General features: G+C 60.2%; 2 protein-coding genes across 5 annotated transcripts; both read left to right on the forward strand.

Annotated features, from left to right (window-relative positions):
• Positions 1-885: 885 nt before the first annotated feature.
• Dmpk (DM1 protein kinase) lies at positions 886-11,360 on the forward strand. 4 transcript variants are annotated; one of them, XM_045133549.1, is made up of 15 exons: positions 886-1,188; positions 2,879-2,970; positions 3,164-3,247; positions 3,331-3,426; positions 4,148-4,296; positions 4,458-4,551; positions 4,735-4,941; positions 5,017-5,265; positions 5,797-5,882; positions 8,114-8,225; positions 9,822-9,982; positions 10,065-10,162; positions 10,318-10,364; positions 10,629-10,718; positions 11,047-11,360. In XM_045133549.1, the coding sequence occupies exons 1-15, from the start codon at positions 1,029-1,031 to the stop codon at positions 11,197-11,199; spliced, it is 1,878 nt and encodes a 625-aa protein (XP_044989484.1). In that variant the 5' UTR covers positions 886-1,028; the 3' UTR covers positions 11,200-11,360. The 4 variants fall into 4 exon arrangements, with proteins under 4 accessions (XP_044989484.1, XP_004672982.2, XP_004672981.2 ...); XM_004672925.2 differs by having other exon boundaries at positions 10,633-10,718; XM_004672924.2 differs by having other exon boundaries at positions 887-1,188; positions 5,017-5,280.
• Positions 11,361-12,805: 1,445 nt separating this feature from the next.
• Six5 (SIX homeobox 5) lies at positions 12,806-16,939 on the forward strand. Its single transcript, XM_004672920.2, has 3 exons — positions 12,806-13,628; positions 14,684-15,483; positions 15,668-16,939. The coding sequence occupies exons 1-3, from the start codon at positions 12,823-12,825 to the stop codon at positions 16,276-16,278; spliced, it is 2,217 nt and encodes a 738-aa protein (XP_004672977.2). The 5' UTR covers positions 12,806-12,822; the 3' UTR covers positions 16,279-16,939.
• Positions 16,940-18,402: the final 1,463 nt, after the last annotated feature.

Raw genomic sequence — 18,402 nt, forward strand, 5'->3', positions numbered from 1 at the left:
TGTGATTCCAGCTCTGCCCTTGCACCACTCCTGGGACTTGATCGGAGCTGATTTAGGACAGGTCCTTGCAGCCTGGTGCTCCGAGCCTGGCCCTGCCGCGACTGGGCGTCCAGTGCCAGCTAGAGGTCATGGTTTCCTCTGAGGAGAACTGGCCACCCTGGAAAGAAGCTGAGAGCTCTGCAGCGAGGGTGCGGGGCTGGTGTCTTCCCACTTGGCCTCCACCCTCCCCAAATGTTTGTTTCTAATCCCAGCCTGGGCAGGAATGTAGCTACTTGGCCTGGGGCCAAGGATCTATTTTGGGGTCTCCTAGATCTGGGTAGGGCCTGGCTCTTCCCCTTCCCTCCCCCAGGCTGTGGCCAACAGGTGACCCCTGGCCCTGGCTCCCAGTTCTTTCCTAAACCACCCCCTCCCCACCTTCTGCCAAAGAAAAAGCCAATGTAATGCAAGGGACCCCGGGGGGGGGGATCTAAATTTAACTGTCCCAAAGTTGGGACCCATTGCTGAGTCATGGAGAAGCTGCCCTCCCCCACCCCCACTTCCCAAGCATCAGCCCCCTTTTCCACCCCATCCCTTCCAGCTCTGGGGCTTGGCAAGAACCCCGGGGGGGGGGGGGGTGGCCACTGGGTCACTCTGAGCCTCCAGCAGGCCTGTCCAGACATCGACACCTTACACCTATAACTGCCAGGCACTCCAACTTTACGGATGGCTGGGAACATTTGCAGCGTTGGGATTCTCTGTTCTCTGCTCTCTAGCATTGGAGGGTTCTGAGGGTCCCCGGCAGGAGGGAATTAGGGGGGGCTGGCTTGGGAGGGGTTAAGCCTGGGAGGCGGGAGGGGGGCCGGGCCAAGGGGTGGAGAGAAGAGGGTGAGGCCTTAGCCACAGAGAGGTGGCCAGAGGGGCCTAGGGTATAGCCAGGGACAGGCAGACATGTGGCTAGGGCTCCAGGTCCTGGACAGGGGCAGCCAGGTCCCGTGACGGGAGGATCCGAGCCCCGGCCCGGGGAGGGGCCATGGTGCTGCCTGCCCAACATGTCAGCCGAGGTGCGGCTGAGGCGGCTCCAGCAGTTGGTGCTGGACCCCGGCTTCCTGGGGCTGGAGCCCCTGCTCGACCTTCTCCTGGGCGTCCACCAGGAGCTGGGCGCCTCCCACCTGGCCCAGGAAAAGTATGTGGCCGACTTCCTGCAGTGGGGTAAGTGTTGGGCTGGGGGTAGAGCAGAGGTAGGTGGGCCTGTGGGTGGGACTGGGTGGGGGAAGACAGGGAAGTACAGAGAGGTTCCGCAAGGGGCCCAGAGCTTGGGCCTTGTTCTGGGAGCACAGCCCCCTGTGACGACCCTCAGCCCAGGCACTGGCTCCAGGGCCACCACCGTCCGATGGGGCAGGTAAGATCCTAGAAGCTAGTGCAGTCATGACCCGGCCGGGGCAGGCCGGGCACAGCCTTCACTTGCCCTGCACCCCACAAAGGTCTAGGACAAGCTGGCAGCCCCTTCTCAGCAGGCCCTGTGCTCTCGGGTGTCTCTTCAGAGTGTGGGGACAGTGAGGAGCAGCTGCCAGGGGTGCGGCTGGCAGGCAGGTGTTGGGCGCCAGGCTCCGCAGCTGCTCTGACAGGTGCCCGGGCTCTGTGAGGGTGTGGTGACTCACAGAGGCCCTGGGGGAGAACCAGCCCGGCAGACAGGCGCCACCTGGCACCCCTTCAGTCCCCCAGCTTAAGAACAACTTGGGGTTCTGAGCATCTTGATCCCTGCCAGTCTAGGGATTCCCCTCTGTCTCCCACATTCCCTTCTCCAAAGATCCTCCCAGCCAGAGCTCAGGTCACCCTGACCCTGCTGTCTGGGTTCTCTCCATGCCTCCCCTCAGGGTTCTGCGCTTGGCCATGTCTGTGTCTGTGACCCGGGCCTCATTGTCCCCTCCTCCCCATCTCACAGGCGGGAAGGTAGAGGCCAAGGGCCAGGGCACCAGACCTCTGCCAGACTTCTCGCCTTGCCTCTCCTCAGCTCTCAGTGACTCCCCTAGCCTGTTTTGTAGAGGATGAAGCTGGGCCAGCAGAGCAAACAGAGCTGGGGTGGGGAAGGGGTCTGCCCTCTGGGCAGAAACAGTCCTTTTGTGGCCTGAGCTGCGTCCTGCGGCCCCTCCCCTGCCAGGCCTGGCGCGGGGGAGGGGGCCTGGGTTCCCACTGCCTTAAAAGGGCTCGATGTCTTGGCTCTCTCCTCCCTCCCCCCATCCTTGGTCCCGGTTGATTTCTCCCTGACGTCCCACTCTCCCCGAACCCCCTCGCGCTCCTTCATAACCCACCATGTCCCTTCTCGCCCGTGCTCATCCCTCCTCCATCCTGGCTGCCTCCAGCCTGAGAGGAGGTCGGGCCCCTCTCTTCAACGGCCCTGCGGCTCCTGTCTCCCTGCTCCCCGCTCCTCCCCCTGTGGAGCCACCCTGCCTGTGAGACCTCATCCTTTGAACCCAGAGCGCCCTTCCACCCATGCCCCGGATGTGGGCCCCTTCCCCACTCTTCCCGGCCCCATGGTCAGGGCGGCTTGCCAAGTGTGGTGCTAGACATTACTGCAGTCCGAGATCATGGCCCAGCATTCAGTAAAGGAGAGACCCTCGAGGGTGGGGACGCGCCCCGCACCCTAGCCCTGACATGGAGTGGGGGTGGACGGCCCCAGGTCCTCTCTGCTCTCAAGGCCTCTGGCTTCCCTTCCATTCTCCAGCCCTCTGGCCCAATGCTGCCCCCGAAATGGGCTCCCAGGCAGCTTTGGTTTCCCAAAATGTCACATGGTATTTTGGGAGGAGAGCCCTAAGGCTAATTTAAGGGACAGAGATGGGAAGAGAGGGCCAGACCCTGGCCTCTAAAGGGCTTGCTGATCTCTGGCCTCTGTCCACCCCAGCGGAGCCTATTGCGACGAGGCTTAAGGAGGTTCGACTGCAGAGGGATGACTTTGAGATTCTGAAGGTGATAGGGCGCGGGGCTTTCAGTGAGGTGAGTCCTGAGTAGCCACTTGCGGTGGGCGGGCATAGGCGTTGGGGGCCTTAGAGATTGATGAATGAGTTTGAACAGAAGGCGGGGCTCCGGGGAGTGGGCGTGGCGTGGCAAGTCGGGGGTGGAGCCTGGCCCGGAGGGGTGCTTGTTTCCCTGGCTCCTTCAGCGGCTGTCACCCCGTTTCCTCCTCTAGGTAGCGGTGGTGAAGATGAAGCAGACGGGCCAGGTATATGCCATGAAGATTATGAATAAGTGGGACATGTTGAAGAGAGGCGAGGTGAGGCCAGGGCTGGAAGGAGGCCTGAGCGTGTGTGTGCGCCCGCCTGCTGCAGTTTCTCCCCTGCTCCCCGTTCTGCGCAGGTGTCGTGCTTCCGGGAAGAGAGGGATGTGTTGGTGAACGGGGACCGGCGCTGGATCACGCAGCTGCACTTTGCCTTCCAAGATGAGAACTACCTGGTGAGCCCCAGGTCCGGATGTCTAGAAGGACAGACACGCACAGCGCCCCAGTTAAGAGACCGAGTAGGGAGAGGGAGTTGACGGCCTGGGGGAGCTGCTGGTAGGACCATGTCTCGGGTCGAGGGAGGGAAGTGATTTCCCTGACAGCTCCTTCTGCGGTTCCACGTGAAGATGCCTCTGGTGGCAGGGCTCCTTCCCTGTCATCCGTGGGGGCCGCGGAGCCACAAGTGTCTACCTTTTTTTTTTTTTTTTTTTTTTGTCTGTTTGCTTCGAGGTAGGGTCTCTTACTGTAGCTCAGGCTGGACTGGAATTCACTATGTAGTCTCAGGCTGGCCTCGAACTCACGGTGATCCTCCTACCTCTGCCTCTGTGGTGGGATTAAAGGTGTGTGCCACCATGCCCGGCCGGCCCAGTGTGTGCCTTCTAATGTCAGTAGGCCTCTGTCCCTACTTTCCCCCCCTGACCATCTAGGTGGTATACCGTGTGTGTGTGTGTGTGTGTGTGTGTGTGTGTGTGTGTGTGTGTATCTCTGTCCAGTGGCATGTTGGCAGAGGTAGGGTGTTCATGGGGAGGGAGGAATATCTGATTCGGCCTGGCCCATCTCTGGGGCTCCCAGTTGTAGAGGTCTCTACCCAGGGACAGGGTGTCTGTGGCAGCCTCTGCCCCAGGAGATAAGCGGTCTGTGCCTAGGGGACTACCAACCCTGTGGCATGCCCCTTAGTACCTGGTCATGGAGTACTACGTGGGTGGAGACCTCCTCACCCTGCTGAGCAAATTTGGGGAGAGAATCCCAGCGGAGATGGCACGTTTCTACCTGGCTGAGATCGTCATGGCCATAGACTCGGTGCACCAGCTGGGATACGTGCACAGGTGGGCAAGGCAAGGTCTGGAGGATGGGTCCAGCTGGTACCGGCAGGATACCAGGTGGGGTGGGGGGGGTCTCGAGTTGTACAATCGCCTTGGGTAGGACCATGGGGCCCGGACCTGCAGGGCGGGCGGAAGGAGGCTCAGGCGCTCTTCCCTCTTCACAGGGACATCAAACCTGACAACATTTTGCTGGACCGCTGTGGCCACATCCGTCTCGCTGACTTTGGCTCTTGCCTGAAGCTCCGGGAGGACGGAACGGTAAGAGCGGGCACTCAGCAAGGGAGGGGTGCGAGAAGGTGCATGCGGGCTGGGGGTATCGGCCCAGTGGTGGGGAGGGGGCATGCGGATGGGCAGGGCCAGGTGTAACACAGCCGACCCTGGCCCAGGCATGCCTTGTGGGCAGGGGTCGGAGCCTGAGTACTGGGAGTCTCGTTGGCACAGGTGCGGTCGCTGGTGGCCGTGGGCACTCCAGACTACCTGTCTCCTGAGATCCTGCACGCCGTCGGTGGCGGGCCCGGGATAGGCAGCTACGGGCCCGAGTGTGACTGGTGGGCTCTGGGCGTGTTCGCCTACGAAATGTTCTACGGGCAGACGCCCTTCTACGCGGACTCCACGGCCGAGACCTACGCCAAGATCGTGCACTACAAGGTGAGTGTGGCCCGCGGCGCGGCGGCGCCCGCGGCCCGCTGCCAGTGACACTTGTCTCCCCCACTCTCCGAGCAGGAGCACCTGTCTCTGCCCCTGGCAGACACGGGGGTCCCCGAGGAGGCTCGCGACCTCATCCAGGGGCTGCTGTGTCCCGCCGAGATACGGCTGGGCCGGGGAGGAGCCGAGGATTTCCGGAAGCACCCTTTCTTCCTTGGCCTGGACTGGGAGGGTCTCGGAGACAGCATACCCCCCTTTGCACCAGACTTCGAGGGTGCCACGGATACGTGCAACTTCGACGTGGTAGAGGACGGGCTCACTGCCATGGTGAGCGGGGGCGGGGTACGTACCTGCGGCCCCTACTCGGCGGACGGAGCCTCTCCATCCCCCTCCATTAAATCGGGGTGAAAACGCTCTCAGAGTACTGAATCGGTGCCAAGGACACACTGGCGACTCAGGCTTGCAGTCCTGTCCTGAGGCAGAAGCCTTAGGGTGAGGTGGACTGAGATTTGAGTGCGGGCTGGTTAGACTCTAGACCCAGCCTGGAAGGTGCCTGGAGGACTTCCTGGAGGAGGGTGCTACCTGAGCTGAGACTGAAAGGGCAAGTGGGGAAAGACAGGTGACTCTAACAAGTTGTCTGGAAGGCTTGCTCAGCCCTGGGCGCTCCCTAGATAGAAGTCTGAAATCAAAAAAGTGTGGGCGGTGTGCTGAGGAGAACCAGGGAGAAACAGAAGTGGTGAGCGGCCATCGTGGATGGTGAAGTTGATTTAGGAGGACCGCCAGGCCGTGCGCATGACCAGAAAGGGGGGAGGGGCACCTCTGACAACTGGTGGTCATGGCTGTACGTCTGTTACACAGGAAACACTGTCAGACATGCAGGAGGACATGCCGCTTGGGGTTCATCTGCCTTTTGTGGGCTACTCCTATTCCTGCACGGCCCTCAGGTAAGCACACCTGTGCCACTGCTGGGCCGCAGCCTCCAGGCTCGCCTGGACTGCAGGTGTGCAGGATCAGTCTTGGCCCCAAGAATTCTTTGACTCATATATAGTTGCACATTTTAGATTCAGTTTTAAAACCCGGTCTAGCCGGGCGTGGTGGCGCACGCCTTTAATCCCAGCACTCGGGAGGCAGAGGTAGGAGGATCACCAAGAGTTCGAGGCCACCCTGAGACTCCATGGCGAATTCCAGGTCAGCCTGAGCCAGAGTGAGACCCTACCTCGAAAAACCAAAAAAAAAAAAAAAAAACCCGGTCTACCCTCCAGATCTGAGAAAATGAGCTATGAATATATACATAATTTTTTGTTTTGTTTTTTTTGAGGCAGGGTCTCGCTCCAGCCCAGGCTGATCTGAAATTCACAATGTAGTCTCATGATGGGTGGCCTCGAACTCACAGAGATACACCACACCACACCCGGCTTTATATTTTCACTATGTAGTCTCAGTGGCCTTCAACTCACAACAATCCTGAGTGCTGGGATAAAGGTGTGCACCTCCACGCCTGGCTTTATATTCAGTTTTAACAGAACAAACTGAATCGTTTAACAATAAAGTCTTAATTCTTTTTAGTTATTATTTATTTATTTGCAAGGAGAGGGAGAGAGAATAGGCACGCCAGAGCCAGCCTCTTGCTGCTGCAAAGAACCTCCAGATGCATGCACCACTTTGTGCATTTAGCTTTGCATGGGCACTGGGGAAGTCAACCTTGGCCATCAGGCTTAGCAGGCAAATGCCTTAGCCACTGAGCAATCTCTCCAGCCCCTTAATTCTTTATTTTGTATTTGTGTTTTGTCACTACATGACCTAGGCTGACCTTTAACTGGCAATCCTCTTGCCTTCACTTACAGGGTGTTAGGATTGTAGGTGTGGCATGCCATGCCTTGCCAGTAAAGTCTTTAAAAGCACCTGTGGTGCCTGGGAAAGGCTTGTTGGGTAAAGTACATGCTGTGCAGGCATGAAGACCTCAGTGTGGACCCTCAGCGGACACACATGTAAAAGCTTGTCACGGTAGCCTGTACCTGTAACCCAAGTATGGAGGAGGCAGAGACAGGAGGGTTCCCAGGACTGGCTGACTGGTTCTATCAGTGAGTTCTAGGCTCAGTGAGAGTCCTTGTTTTGAAAAATAAGAGGAAGGGGCTGGAGAGATGCCTCAGTGGTTAAGGTGCTTGCCTGCATAGCCTAACAATGGGTTCGACTCCCCAGCACCCATGTAAAGCCAGATGCACAAGGGGGCGCACACATCTGGAGTTCGTTTGCAGTGGCTGGAGGCCCTGGTGCGCCCATTCTCTCTCTCTCACTGCTTGCACATACATACTTTTAAAAAAACTAAGGTGGAGGGGTATAAGAGATGGCTTAACAATTAAAGGAGCTTGTTTGCAAAGCCTGATGGCCTGGGTTCAATTAGCCAGCCACCCATGTAAAGCCACATGTAAAAACACAATACACGTGTCTGGCATTTGTTTGCTGTGTCAAGGAACCCCCCACCCCACGTGCAAATAAAAGAAGGTTGTGAGTGATAAAGAAGGACGCTTGATATCAACCTCTGGCCTCCATATGCAAACACATGCACACACGCACGCACACATACACATGTACGTGCAGGAACAAGCATATACATGGCAAAAAAGAAAAAACACCTATTACTACAGGACAGGGTGGCTTACACCTGCTGTTCCGCATTGGAAAGGGGCCTGAGGATTGCCAAAAGTTGGGAGTGCAAGCTGGACGACATAGAGAGCTCCAGGCATGGCTGCGCATGGTGGCTCATACCTGGAAACCAAGAAGTCAGGAGGTTGAGGCAAGAGGAACCCATGTTCAATGCCAGCCTGGACTACATCGTGAGACCCTGTTTCAAAGAGAAAAAAAAAAAAATTATTCACATAAGACAGTGCTTCTCACAAAGAAGTCAGCATGAATGAGGAAAAAGAGCCCACCGTGCAGGGACACCCCTGGCTCACAGAGACAGTGACTGCCTCTTAGTTAGGAGCTCTGGAGGGTCTGCAGTGGTGGGGGGCAGCCTTGTGCTGGCAGGGTGAGGGCCACAGGGCAGCACCCAGAGTCCCATACCCTGTCACCTGGTATGGCCTTTCTCCTGGAACTATGGGGTCTCAGGGGCCTTGCTGGTGCTCACAATTCAGGGATTCCTGACCCCCAATGAGCAGCCTCTTCCTCTTCCCAGGGACGCCGAGCTTCCAGACCCCACCCCCATGGAGCTGGAGGCCCCGAGGCTGCTTGAGCCCCATGTGCAAGTGCCCAGTGCCGAGGCACCAGTGTCCCCACCAGAGGAGGTGGTGAGTAGTGGAAAGGGCTCGTCAGGGCTTCCGGGGCAGGACGGGCCGTGCAGTGCCAAGCCCTCTCTAGGACTTTAGGGGCCAGAGAGCTGAAGGTGCTGCTGCAGTTAAGAGTTGGTCCCCGCTCGCCCCGATGGCACAGGCCTGTAACCCTAACCACTCAAGAGGATCCCAAGTTCAAAAAATGACCGGGTGTGCTGGTGCATGCCTGTAGTCGTTGCAGTTGGGAGGTGGAGGCAGGGGAAATCAGGAGTTCAAGGTCATCCTTAGCTACATACAGTTTGAGGCTAGCCTCTCAAAAATAAAGAATAAATAAAATAAAGGAAGGGAAAAGGACTGAGGAATGTACAGCTCAGGAGAGCTCTTGCCTAGCATGCAAGAGACCCTCAAGCCAATCCCAGTACCTCCCTGGGAGAAAATCAGAACCTGGTGCTGACTGGGGGAGGGGTGGGCAGCCAGAAATCAGCTAACTCTAGAGGAGGGGCCGCCAAGGGAAGCAACTTTCCCCTACCCCTGGGGTCTGTAGGGGGGAACCCCAGGTGCCATGCAGGTTTCTTTTCTTTTTAAAGCAGTAACAGTTTTCTTCTTTTAAATATTTTATTTTTTTGACAGAGAAAGAGGCAGAGAAAGAGAGAGACAAAAGGTTGGGAGGGGACATATGCACCACCTTGTGCATCTGGCCTACGTGGGCCCTGGGGAATCGAACCTGGGTCCTTTGACTTTGCAGACAAGTACCTTAACCGCGAAGCCATCCCTCCAGCCCAATTTTCTTTGTTTAATATTTATATTTTTTATTGACACCTTCCATAGACAATAAACGATGATAATTCCCCCCCCACACTTTCCCCTTTGCAACTCCACTCTCCATTATATTCTTCCCCTCTCAATTAGTCTGTCTTTTATTTGGATGTCATCATCTTTTCCTCCTATTATGATGGTCTTGTGTAGGTAGTGTCAGGCACTGTGAGGTCATGGATATCCACAGGCCATTTTGTGTCTGGAGGAGCATGATACCCTTCCTTTGGCTCTTACATTCTTTCTCCCGTCTCTTCTGCAATGCACCCTGAGCCTTGGAAGGTGTGATAGAGATCTCTCAGTGCTGAGCACTCCTCTGTCACCTTTCAGCACTATGGTGCCTTCTGAGTCATCCCAGACGTTACTACAGCTAGGTAGGATTCTTAAAAGCTATAGGTGGTAGCCCGGTGTGGTGGCGCATGCCTTTAATCCCAGCACTTGGGACACAGAGCTAGGAGCATCTCGGAGAGTTGGAGGCCACCCTGAGACTACATAGTGAACCCCAGGTGAGCCTGAGCTAGAGACCCTACCTCGAAAAACCAAAGCTATAGGTGGGTAAATCGCTAGGAAAAGAAGGGAAGCTGCAGAGGCCCAAGGGAAATAAAGCAGGCCAGGCCCTAGCCGGAAAGCAGGCCTTGTGAGCACTGAGGAGCTGGGCTTCCTTGGAGATCAGGCTCACGTTCAAGAGCCTTCATTTCACTCGTGGACGGGACCAGGAGCGATGTGGGTTCCATGGACCGGGTGGGGTGCGGCGGCCCAAATGCTCCAGGAGCCACCAGTAGCCAGGCCCCCCACCCACAGGCCGAAGAAGCTGATCCAGAGGCTGTCCCGGCCACTGCCGAGGCTGAGACTGAGGTGACGCTGCGGGAGCTCCAGGAGGCCCTGGAGGAGGAGGTGCGCACCCGGCAGAGCCTGAGCCGCGAGCTGGAGGCCATCCGCACCGCCAACCAGAACTTCGCCAGGTCCGGTCAGGGCGCGGGCACGGGCACCTTGGCAGCCCTCTCCCGGGGACCTGCAGGCGCTCACCTCCTCGTCTTTCCTTAGTCAACTGCGGGAGGCCCAGGCCCGGAACCGAGACTTGGAGGCGCACGTTCGGCAGCTGCAGGAGCGGATGGAGCTGCTGCAGGCCCCGGGAGCCGCAGGCGAGTGCCTCTTCCACTCCCTTCCCCGAGGTCGCAGGGAGGAGGTGGGGGGCACGCGGTGTGTGTGGACACGTGGGGGAGGGGAGGGGCCCAGGCTGGGGCACGCCGCGCCACCGCCCTTCTCCACTCCACCCGCCTCTCTCTTCTCCTTCCAGCTGTCACGGGGGTCCCCAGTCCCCGGGCCACGGATGCACCTTCCCATGTAAGACCCCTCTGTTTCCCCTGCCTCAGGCCTGTTACCCACTCCCGTCTCCTCAGCCAGATTTAGGGCTCATCCTTCTTGGGGACTCCAAGAAGACAGGTGTCCCCTTCTCCCACGTATTCAGTCCTACATCTACCAGCTCTCCCCCAGGCCAGGGATCTCCCTAGATTCCTTCCTAGCTTCCACTCCCTACTCTTGTCTCTCGCCCTCTGCCGGGCAGCCGGGCTGATCTCCGATCAGGTCACCTGTCCCTTCTCTCTCCAGCTAGATGGCCCCCCGGCCGTGGCTCTGGGCCAGTGCCCGCTGGTGGGGCCAGGCCCCATGCACCGCCGCCACCTGCTGCTCCCTGCCAGGGTACGTCCCACTCCCGCCCCGCGCGCCCCCAGCCTCGCTCCGCCCACTCCGTGCCACCGCCGCTTGGCTGCGCGTCTGAGGGGCTCCGCCCCCCGCGGGGAGGGCGGGCGCACGGGAAGCCAATGGACACGGGCTTCTAGGAAGTAGCCAATGACGCGTTCCGAAGGTGTTTCAGGCTTGCGAGCAGACCAACCTTAGCTGCTCGCCGCGGGAGCCTGGGCGGGCTTGGAGGGTTGCCGACCCTTCTATGGGCATTGGCGAGGCGAGTCCCCGGAGCCGCCGAGGGGCCGCGTGGCCCCGCGCTGACCCCGCCCTCGTCCTCCCGCAGGTCCCTAGGCCTGGCCTATCCGAGGCGCGTCGCCTGCTCCTGCTCGCCGCTGCTCTGGCTGGTGCCGCCACCCTGGGCTGCGCTGGGCTGGTGGCCTGCGCCGGCCATCCCGCCCCAGCCTGGTGTCTCCCGGGAGCCGCCTTCGCCCCCTGAACCCTAGAACCCCAGGCTGTCCTCCACTCGGGCCTCTTCGGAAAGTTGAGAGACCCGGGCATGGCCCAGGAGCCTCCCAGGCCCCAGCGCTGGGAGCGCGGGTGTCGCTCAGCTCCGCGCCTGTGATCCGGACCCGCCCCCTGGCGGCCGGGGAGGGAGGAGCGGGGCTCGCGGTTCCCCCGCCTGCGGCCGGGAACGGCGCCGCCACCGGGAGGGGTGGCCGGGCACTTCTTTGCGCAGCCCCGACGTGGATGGGCAAACTGCGGCCCCTGCGAAGGCGTCAGGCCGGGGCTCGACCATCCGATCTTCACCCTTGACGCCCCCACCCACCTATTGCAGACCACAGGTTCCCCACCCCCCGTCCGTGCATGGCCCCCGCTCGCTGGGGACGATCGGCACGACCCACACGAGCCCGCTCTCGGGGACGCCTTTGCTTCGGGCCGCCCCGGTTTCTGTTGGAAGGGGACCCCTGGGCCTCCTCACGTCCGCTGCTGTCGGACCCACGGCTAGCTCCCTGCCCCCCCTCGGCGGTTTGGATATTTATTGACCTTGTCCTCCGACCCGCTGGCCAGCGCCAGGACTCCCTACCCAGCCCACGGTTTGGAAGCACTGAGACTTGACATTCCTCGGTATTTATTGTCTGTCCCCACCTAGGGCCCCACCCCCGACCCTTGCGAATAAAAGACCCTCTTGTGTCGGAGGTGCCGCGGTGTGTGTAGGGGGGAGGGGCCGGGGGCGGGAGCTGCCCAATGTGGGCCAATCAAGAAGTCAGAAGAGGCGACCAATGACCTGGCGGGGAGTTAACGGGAGTCAGAGCGGGCGAATCAGAGCTGGGGGAGGACTGGCGGGGGGCGGGACCAGGCGCCCAGCCAATGGGGGAGGAGGAATGAGCCATTCCCGGAGGCACCGCCCCCCGCCCAGCTGTGGCCCAGCTGTGCTGCTCCAGCCTGGAGAAGGGGCCGGGCCTGGCGGCGCGCGCGCGGGTAGGCATCCTCCTCCTCCCAGCGCGCCTGCGCGGGCCACGCGCATCCGCTCCCGGACACAGGCTGGAGAAAAGTTGCAGCAAACTTTCCAGCCCGCTTCCCCCGCCCCTCCTCCCGCCAGACCCGCCCCCCCCTGCGGAGCCGGGAATTCCGAGGGGCGGAGCGCGGCGCGGAGATGGGGACTGGGCGGGGGGACCTTCAGAGGACCCCGGAGACTCAGGCGTGCGGAAGCTCAGTGCCCGGGGGGTTGGGTGGAGGCGTCTTCGCGCCTTAAACCCTCTAGGACGGCCGTTACCTTCTCCGTTGTCCCGATGGGGAAACTGAGGCCCTGAGGCAGAGGCACACGCGGGGGGAGGAGGGTGGCAGAAAACGCGCCCAGAGGCGTGTGTGTGTGTGTGGGGGGGAACGGTGGGAAACAAAGGGAGAATCCCGGACAGACGGGGAGGGGGCGGACACACAGGGACTGACCGAAGCGCAGAGCTGGGTCTGGTATTCGGGGGCCGGCGGGGTGGTGGCGAAAAGCTCGGGAAGGGCGAGGGGTGTGTAGAGGGGGGCAGAGAGGAGGGACAGGCGGGGGAGGGGGCTGGGGAAGCCCAAGGGAGGCGGAGAAGGAGGGAGGAACTTCCCAAAGTTGCAAAACATGGCTACCTTGCCTGCCGAGCCAAGCGCGGGGCCGGCGGCCGGGGGGCAGGCGGCGGCGGCCGCCACCGAAGAGGAGGAGGAGGAGGAAGCGCGCCAGCTCCTGCAGACTTTGCAGGCGGCCGAGGGGGAGGCGGCGGCGGCGGCCGGGGTCGGAGCCGGAGCCGGCGAAACCGCGGCGGGAGCGGAGGACTCGACGTCCCCAGTCGTCCCCGGATCGCCCCCGGAGGCCGTTCCCGAAACGCCCACGGGCCTCCGTTTCTCTCCCGAGCAGGTGGCATGCGTCTGCGAGGCGCTGCTCCAGGCGGGCCACGCCGGTCGCTTGAGCCGCTTTCTGGGCGCACTGCCCCCGGCCGAGCGCCTACGTGGCAGCGACCCGGTGCTGCGCGCTCGGGCCCTGGTGGCCTTCCAGAGGGGCGAATACGCCGAGCTCTACCGCCTCTTGGAGAGCCGCCCCTTCCCGGCCGCCCACCACGCCTTCCTGCAGGACCTCTACCTGCGCGCGCGCTACCACGAGGCCGAGCGGGCCCGCGGCCGTGCGCTGGGCGCCGTGGACAAGTACCGGCTGCGCAAGAAGTTCCCTTTGCCCAAGACCATCTGGGACGGCGAGGAGACGGTCTACTGCTTCAAGGAGCGCTCGCGAGCCGCTCTCAAGGCCTGCTACCGCGGCAACCGCTACCCGACCCCCGACGAGAAGCGTCGCCTGGCCACACTCACCGGCCTGTCGCTCACGCAGGTCAGCAACTGGTTTAAGAACCGGCGACAGCGCGATCGCACCGGGACCGGAGGCAGTGCACCCTGCAAAAGGTGAGGAGAATCGGGGAGCGGTGTGGGGGGGGCGTGTTGGGGGGTTGGGAAACATCCGGGGACACCCAACTTTTCTCCCTGTGCCCACTGTTGGCTGGGGTCAGCGCGGGCAGCGAGCTATGTGGGTGACCAAGGCACGGCCTCGGGCTCTCCGGACGTCACCGTCCCGCGGGCTCGCTCCTTCTGCACCCACGGTCCCTCCCAAACCCGTCGCACTTGTGAGGAGGCTGGGAAAGTGGGGGGACTCTTCCACGGGGGATGTCTTTGCCCACGCCAATCCGGATCAAGGGATAGGCTTTGAAGGACTTGGCAGCCTGGCCCCTTGGGTGACCCGTTACTCTACCCCACCCCCACGCCCCCTCCGGCCCCAACAGCGTGGTCTGTCGCCTGTCTTTGTTGTGAAACGTGAACCTTCCCCGGCTCCGGTTTCCCTGTAATCCAAGCCCTTCCCCTCCCACCCTGTGCGCCAGGCCTCTGCTCCCTTCTCCGACGTCGTACCCCCCCCACACACACACTTGGGGAACTGAGCGGGCGGCCCCGCGGCCTCCCCACGCTCCTGGCCACCAGTCTGCGGACCCTGGGGACTTGGGGCAGCCTGGGTGCCCGGCCGCCGGCCAGGACCGTGCAGGGCCTCTGCTTTGCGGCCTCTCAGGCAGTTTTTGCCGCCGCCGAGTTGGAATCTGCCCTGGGGCCTGGAGAGAGGCCCTGCGGTCCTTGGGGGTGGGGGAGGTCTTCCGACAGACTTTATGCCCCCCCCCCAATAGTCCACAGGGTCTCATAGTCCTAGTCTGCTCCCGGCACAGGTAGGCCCACAACTTTTTTTTTCCTGATTTATTTATTCGAGATACACACAGAGAGAATGGGCGTGCCTGGGCCTCCAGCCACTGCAAATGAACAGATGCATGCGCATGCGCTAACCTTGTGCATCTAGTTTACGTGGGACCTGAAGAATTGAACCTGGGTCTTTAAGCTTTGCAGGCAAGCGTCTTAACTGCTAAGCCGGCTCTCCAGCCTAGGCCTACAAGTTTTAACCCTCCCCCTCTCTCCCGCCTCAGTGAGTCCGATGGGAACCCCACCACTGAGGATGAGTCCAGCCGCAGCCCCGAGGACCTGGAGAGGAGTGTGGCCCCTGTGGCTGCCGAGGCTCCCAGCCAGGGTTCCATCTTCCTGGCCGGGACCACCCCTCCCGCGCAGTGCCCCGCCTCCTCCTCCATCCTGGTGAATGGGAGCTTCCTGGCGGCCAGCAGCCCCTCTGCGGTGCTTCTCAATGGCAGCCCAGTCATCATCAACAGCCTGGCCTTGGGCGAGGCCTCCAGCCTCGGGCCTCTGCTGCTTACCGGTGGAGGGGGCGCCCCTCCACCGCAGCCCAGCCCCCAGGGGGCCAGTGAAGCCAAGACTTCCCTGATCCTGGACCCACAGACCGGGGAGGTTCGGCTGGAGGAGGCTCATTCTGAGACCCCTGAAACCAAAGGGGCACAGGGGTCCTCTGGGTCAGCAACGGAGGATGCCCCAGGACCCCTGCCCCAAGTAGTCCCTGGCCCCCCACCTGCCACCACTTTCTCTCTGACTCCAGGACCTGTGCCCACTGTGGCTGCCCCTCAGGTAGTGCCACTTTCTCCCCCTTCTGGGTACCCAACAGGCCTGGGTACCACCTCCCCGCTGCTCAACCTGCCCCAGGTGGTGCCCACCTCCCAGGTGGTCACTTTGCCCCAGGCTGTGGGGCCACTGCAGTTGTTGGCCGCTGGGCCAGGCAGCCCTGTGAAGGTAGCAGCTACAGCAGGCCCTGCCAACGTGCATCTGATAAACTCTGGTGTGGGCATGACTGCCCTGCAGCTTCCTTCAGCCACTGCTCCAGGTACCCCGTCTGCTTTCCTCGGGCCTGGGTGGGATAGGGAAGGGGGGTTTCACCTCTGTTGTGTCCCTGTGCCCTGGGATCAGGCCTCCTGGGACCTGGATGCATCTGACTTCTAGCAGCTCAGCCACCTCTGGCCACGTGTGGCTAGCCATTTCCGGCTCTCACCATCTTCTCCCTCCCGCAGGAAACTTCCTCCTGGCTAACCCCGTGTCCAGTAGCCCCATCGTCACTGGTGTGGCTGTGCAGCAGGGCAAGATCATCCTCACTGCCACCTTTCCCACCAGCATGTTGGTCTCTCAGGTCCTGCCACCTACCCCCACCCTGGCGCTGCCACTGAAGCAAGAGCCAGCCATCTCAGTGCCTGAAGGAACCCTCCCTGTGGCCCCCAGCCCAGCCCTCCCAGAGGCTCATGCCCTGGGCGCACTCTCTGCACAGCCACTGCCAACTGCTTCTGCCGTCACCTCTGCCACCAGTCTCCCCTTCTCCACGGACTCCTCTGGCCTCCTGCCCAGCTTCCCAGCACCCTTGCCCGAGGGTCTGATGCTGTCACCTGCAGCTGTGCCCGTGTGGCCAGCTGGGCTGGAACTGAGCACGGGAGTAGAGGGGCTGCTAGACACAGAAAAGGGGTTGGGGACGCAGACCACCCAGACCGTGCTGCGGCTGCCAGACCCCGACCCCCAGGGGCTGCTCCTGGGAGCTACAGCAGGGGCTGAGGTTGATGAAGGGCTAGAAGCTGAGGCCAAGGTCCTGACCCAGCTGCAGTCGGTGCCTGTGGAAGAGCCCTTGGAACTGTGACCACCGGGCTTCGCAACCTCTCCTGACAATGGTGCTTAAGGTGCGCGGGCAGGATGGGAAGAAGGGACCCTCAGGAAACTGGCTGCATTCTGAAGGTTCCACACTACATCCCTCCACCCTGCACCATCTGCAAGCCCTGGAAGAGCCTGGGGGCCTTTCCCTGCTCCGGCATGGTCCCTTTCCTGATGGGAGGCCTCCTGTTGGGTCCTCCTTGCTCTAAGGGCAAGTCCATGAGGCCGTTGGGGGTCCTGACGAGGCATCTCCCCTGCTCTGCCTGGTACTGGTGTGAGTTGAAGACCCTGCCGGGGGCATGGATCTCCAGCCTGGCTCTCGCCCTCCTTAACACACTATTAATAGTCCACTGATATCAAGCGTTCCCAGAACTGCCTGACATCCCAGGCGAGGACTCATGGCTGACAGCCCCTCCCTGCTGAGGATACAGGTATAGGCAAGTTGGGGGGGGGAAGCAGACTCAGGCCCTAGAATCACCTCCAGCCCCAGACCAAAGATTCCCTCATCCCGGGGGCAACCTGACCCGTGTCTAGTGTGTATTGTAAATTTTATTTTTCTAGGACATGTTATCCCTTCATTTCAATTAAAATAAAGTTAACAGATAACAGCCACTGGGGGTGTTGGTTACCTCCCAAACAACTAGCCCAAAGGCAACTGGACAGGTTAGCCTGTGGTTTGCTTTGTTGTTGCTTTGTGGTATGCAAGTGCACATGTGGAGGCCAGAGGCCACCCTCCACAGTATCATGCTCAAAAATGCTACCCCCAACTGGGCACACCTTTAATCCCAGCATTCAGAAGGCAGAGGAAGGAGGATCTCCGTGAGTTCCAGGCCACCCCGAGACTACGTGGTGAATTCCAGATCAGCCTGGACTGGGACTGGAGAGAAACCCCACCTTGAAAAACCAGGGGGGGGGGGATGTTATCCAGGGCTGGAGAGATAGCTTAGTGGTTAAGGAGCTTGCCTGAGAAGCCTAAGGACTCATGTCTGACTCTCCAGGTCCCACATAAGCCAGATGCAGTGACACAAGTGTGCAATGTTGCACAAGGGAGAGGGGCACACGTCTGGAGTTCGACTGTAGTGGCTGGAGGCCCTGGTGTGCCAATTTTTCCTCTTGCATTAAAAGAAAAATGCGATCCATGGACTGGAGAGATGGCTTAGTGGTTAAGGAGCTTGTGGACAAAGCAAAAGGACCCAGGTTCAATTCCCCAGTACCCATGTAAGCCAGATGCACAAGATGGCACTTACATATGGAGTTCAGGCCCTGGCATTCCCACTCTCGCTTGCATAGAAAGAAAAATGCTATCCAGGAGGCTAGTTGCTTGCAAAGCCTGCTAGCCTAGGTCCAATTCCCCAGCCACCCACATAAAGCATGATGGACATTTGTTTGAGACCCTGGCACGTGCGCACACATGCTCATGCAAATAAAATAAATGCCACCCTCCTTTGTTTGATGTGATGTGTTGTCTTCACGTTTCTGTGGCGTATGCATGTGTGTGTATGCACAGCGGAGGTGCTGGGTGTCCTAGCCATCCCATCTCCACATCCTCAGGGCTGGGTTTATAGGTGTGTGTAGCCACATCGAGATTTTTTGTTTTGGTTTTTCAAGGTAGGGTCTCACTAGCTCAGGCTGACCCAAAATTCACTGCATAGTCTCAGGGTGGCTTTGAACTCACGGCGATAGAATGAGGGTATCTGGGCCACCAGTCACTGCAAAGGAACTCCAGGTGCTTGTGCATCTGACTTACATGGGTCCTTAGGCTTCACAGGCAAGTGCTTAACCGCTAAACCATCTCTCCAGCCCCACTTTATGTGGGGACTGGGATTGAGTTTAGAACCTCAAACCCTTTACTAATTGAGCTACACCCCTTATGCCCCACCCCTTTTTGAAGTAGGGTCTCACTGTAGCCCCAGGCTGTCTTCAAACTTACAGTGATCCTCCTACTTCTGCCTCTCAAGTACTGGGACACACCCAGCTTCCACATCCCCCCCACCAGGTAGGGTTTCACTCTAGGCCAGGCTGACCTGGAATTCAGTAGTCTTAGGTGGCCTGAGGGTGATGCTCCTGCCTCTCAAATACCGGAATTAAAGGCGTGGTAATTTTTTTTTTTTTT

This window comes from Jaculus jaculus, chromosome 14, assembly GCF_020740685.1.
Source record: "Jaculus jaculus isolate mJacJac1 chromosome 14, mJacJac1.mat.Y.cur, whole genome shotgun sequence".
NCBI classification, from domain to species: domain Eukaryota; kingdom Metazoa; phylum Chordata; class Mammalia; order Rodentia; family Dipodidae; genus Jaculus; species Jaculus jaculus.

Coding starts and splice junctions, on each gene's coding strand:
- Dmpk (XM_045133548.1), top strand. CDS start 1,029: ATGTCAGCCGAGGTGCGGCTGAGGCGGCTCCAGCAGTTGGTGCTGGAC. Junction 3,427..4,147: donor TCCAAGATGAGAACTACCTG/GTGAGCCCCAGG, acceptor CATGCCCCTTAG/TACCTGGTCATGGAGTACTA. Junction 8,226..9,821: donor TGTCCCCACCAGAGGAGGTG/GTGAGTAGTGGA, acceptor CCCCACCCACAG/GCCGAAGAAGCTGATCCAGA.
- Six5 (XM_004672920.2), top strand. CDS start 12,823: ATGGCTACCTTGCCTGCCGAGCCAAGCGCGGGGCCGGCGGCCGGGGGG. Junction 13,629..14,683: donor GGCAGTGCACCCTGCAAAAG/GTGAGGAGAATC, acceptor CTCCCGCCTCAG/TGAGTCCGATGGGAACCCCA. Junction 15,484..15,667: donor TCCTTCAGCCACTGCTCCAG/GTACCCCGTCTG, acceptor TCCCTCCCGCAG/GAAACTTCCTCCTGGCTAAC.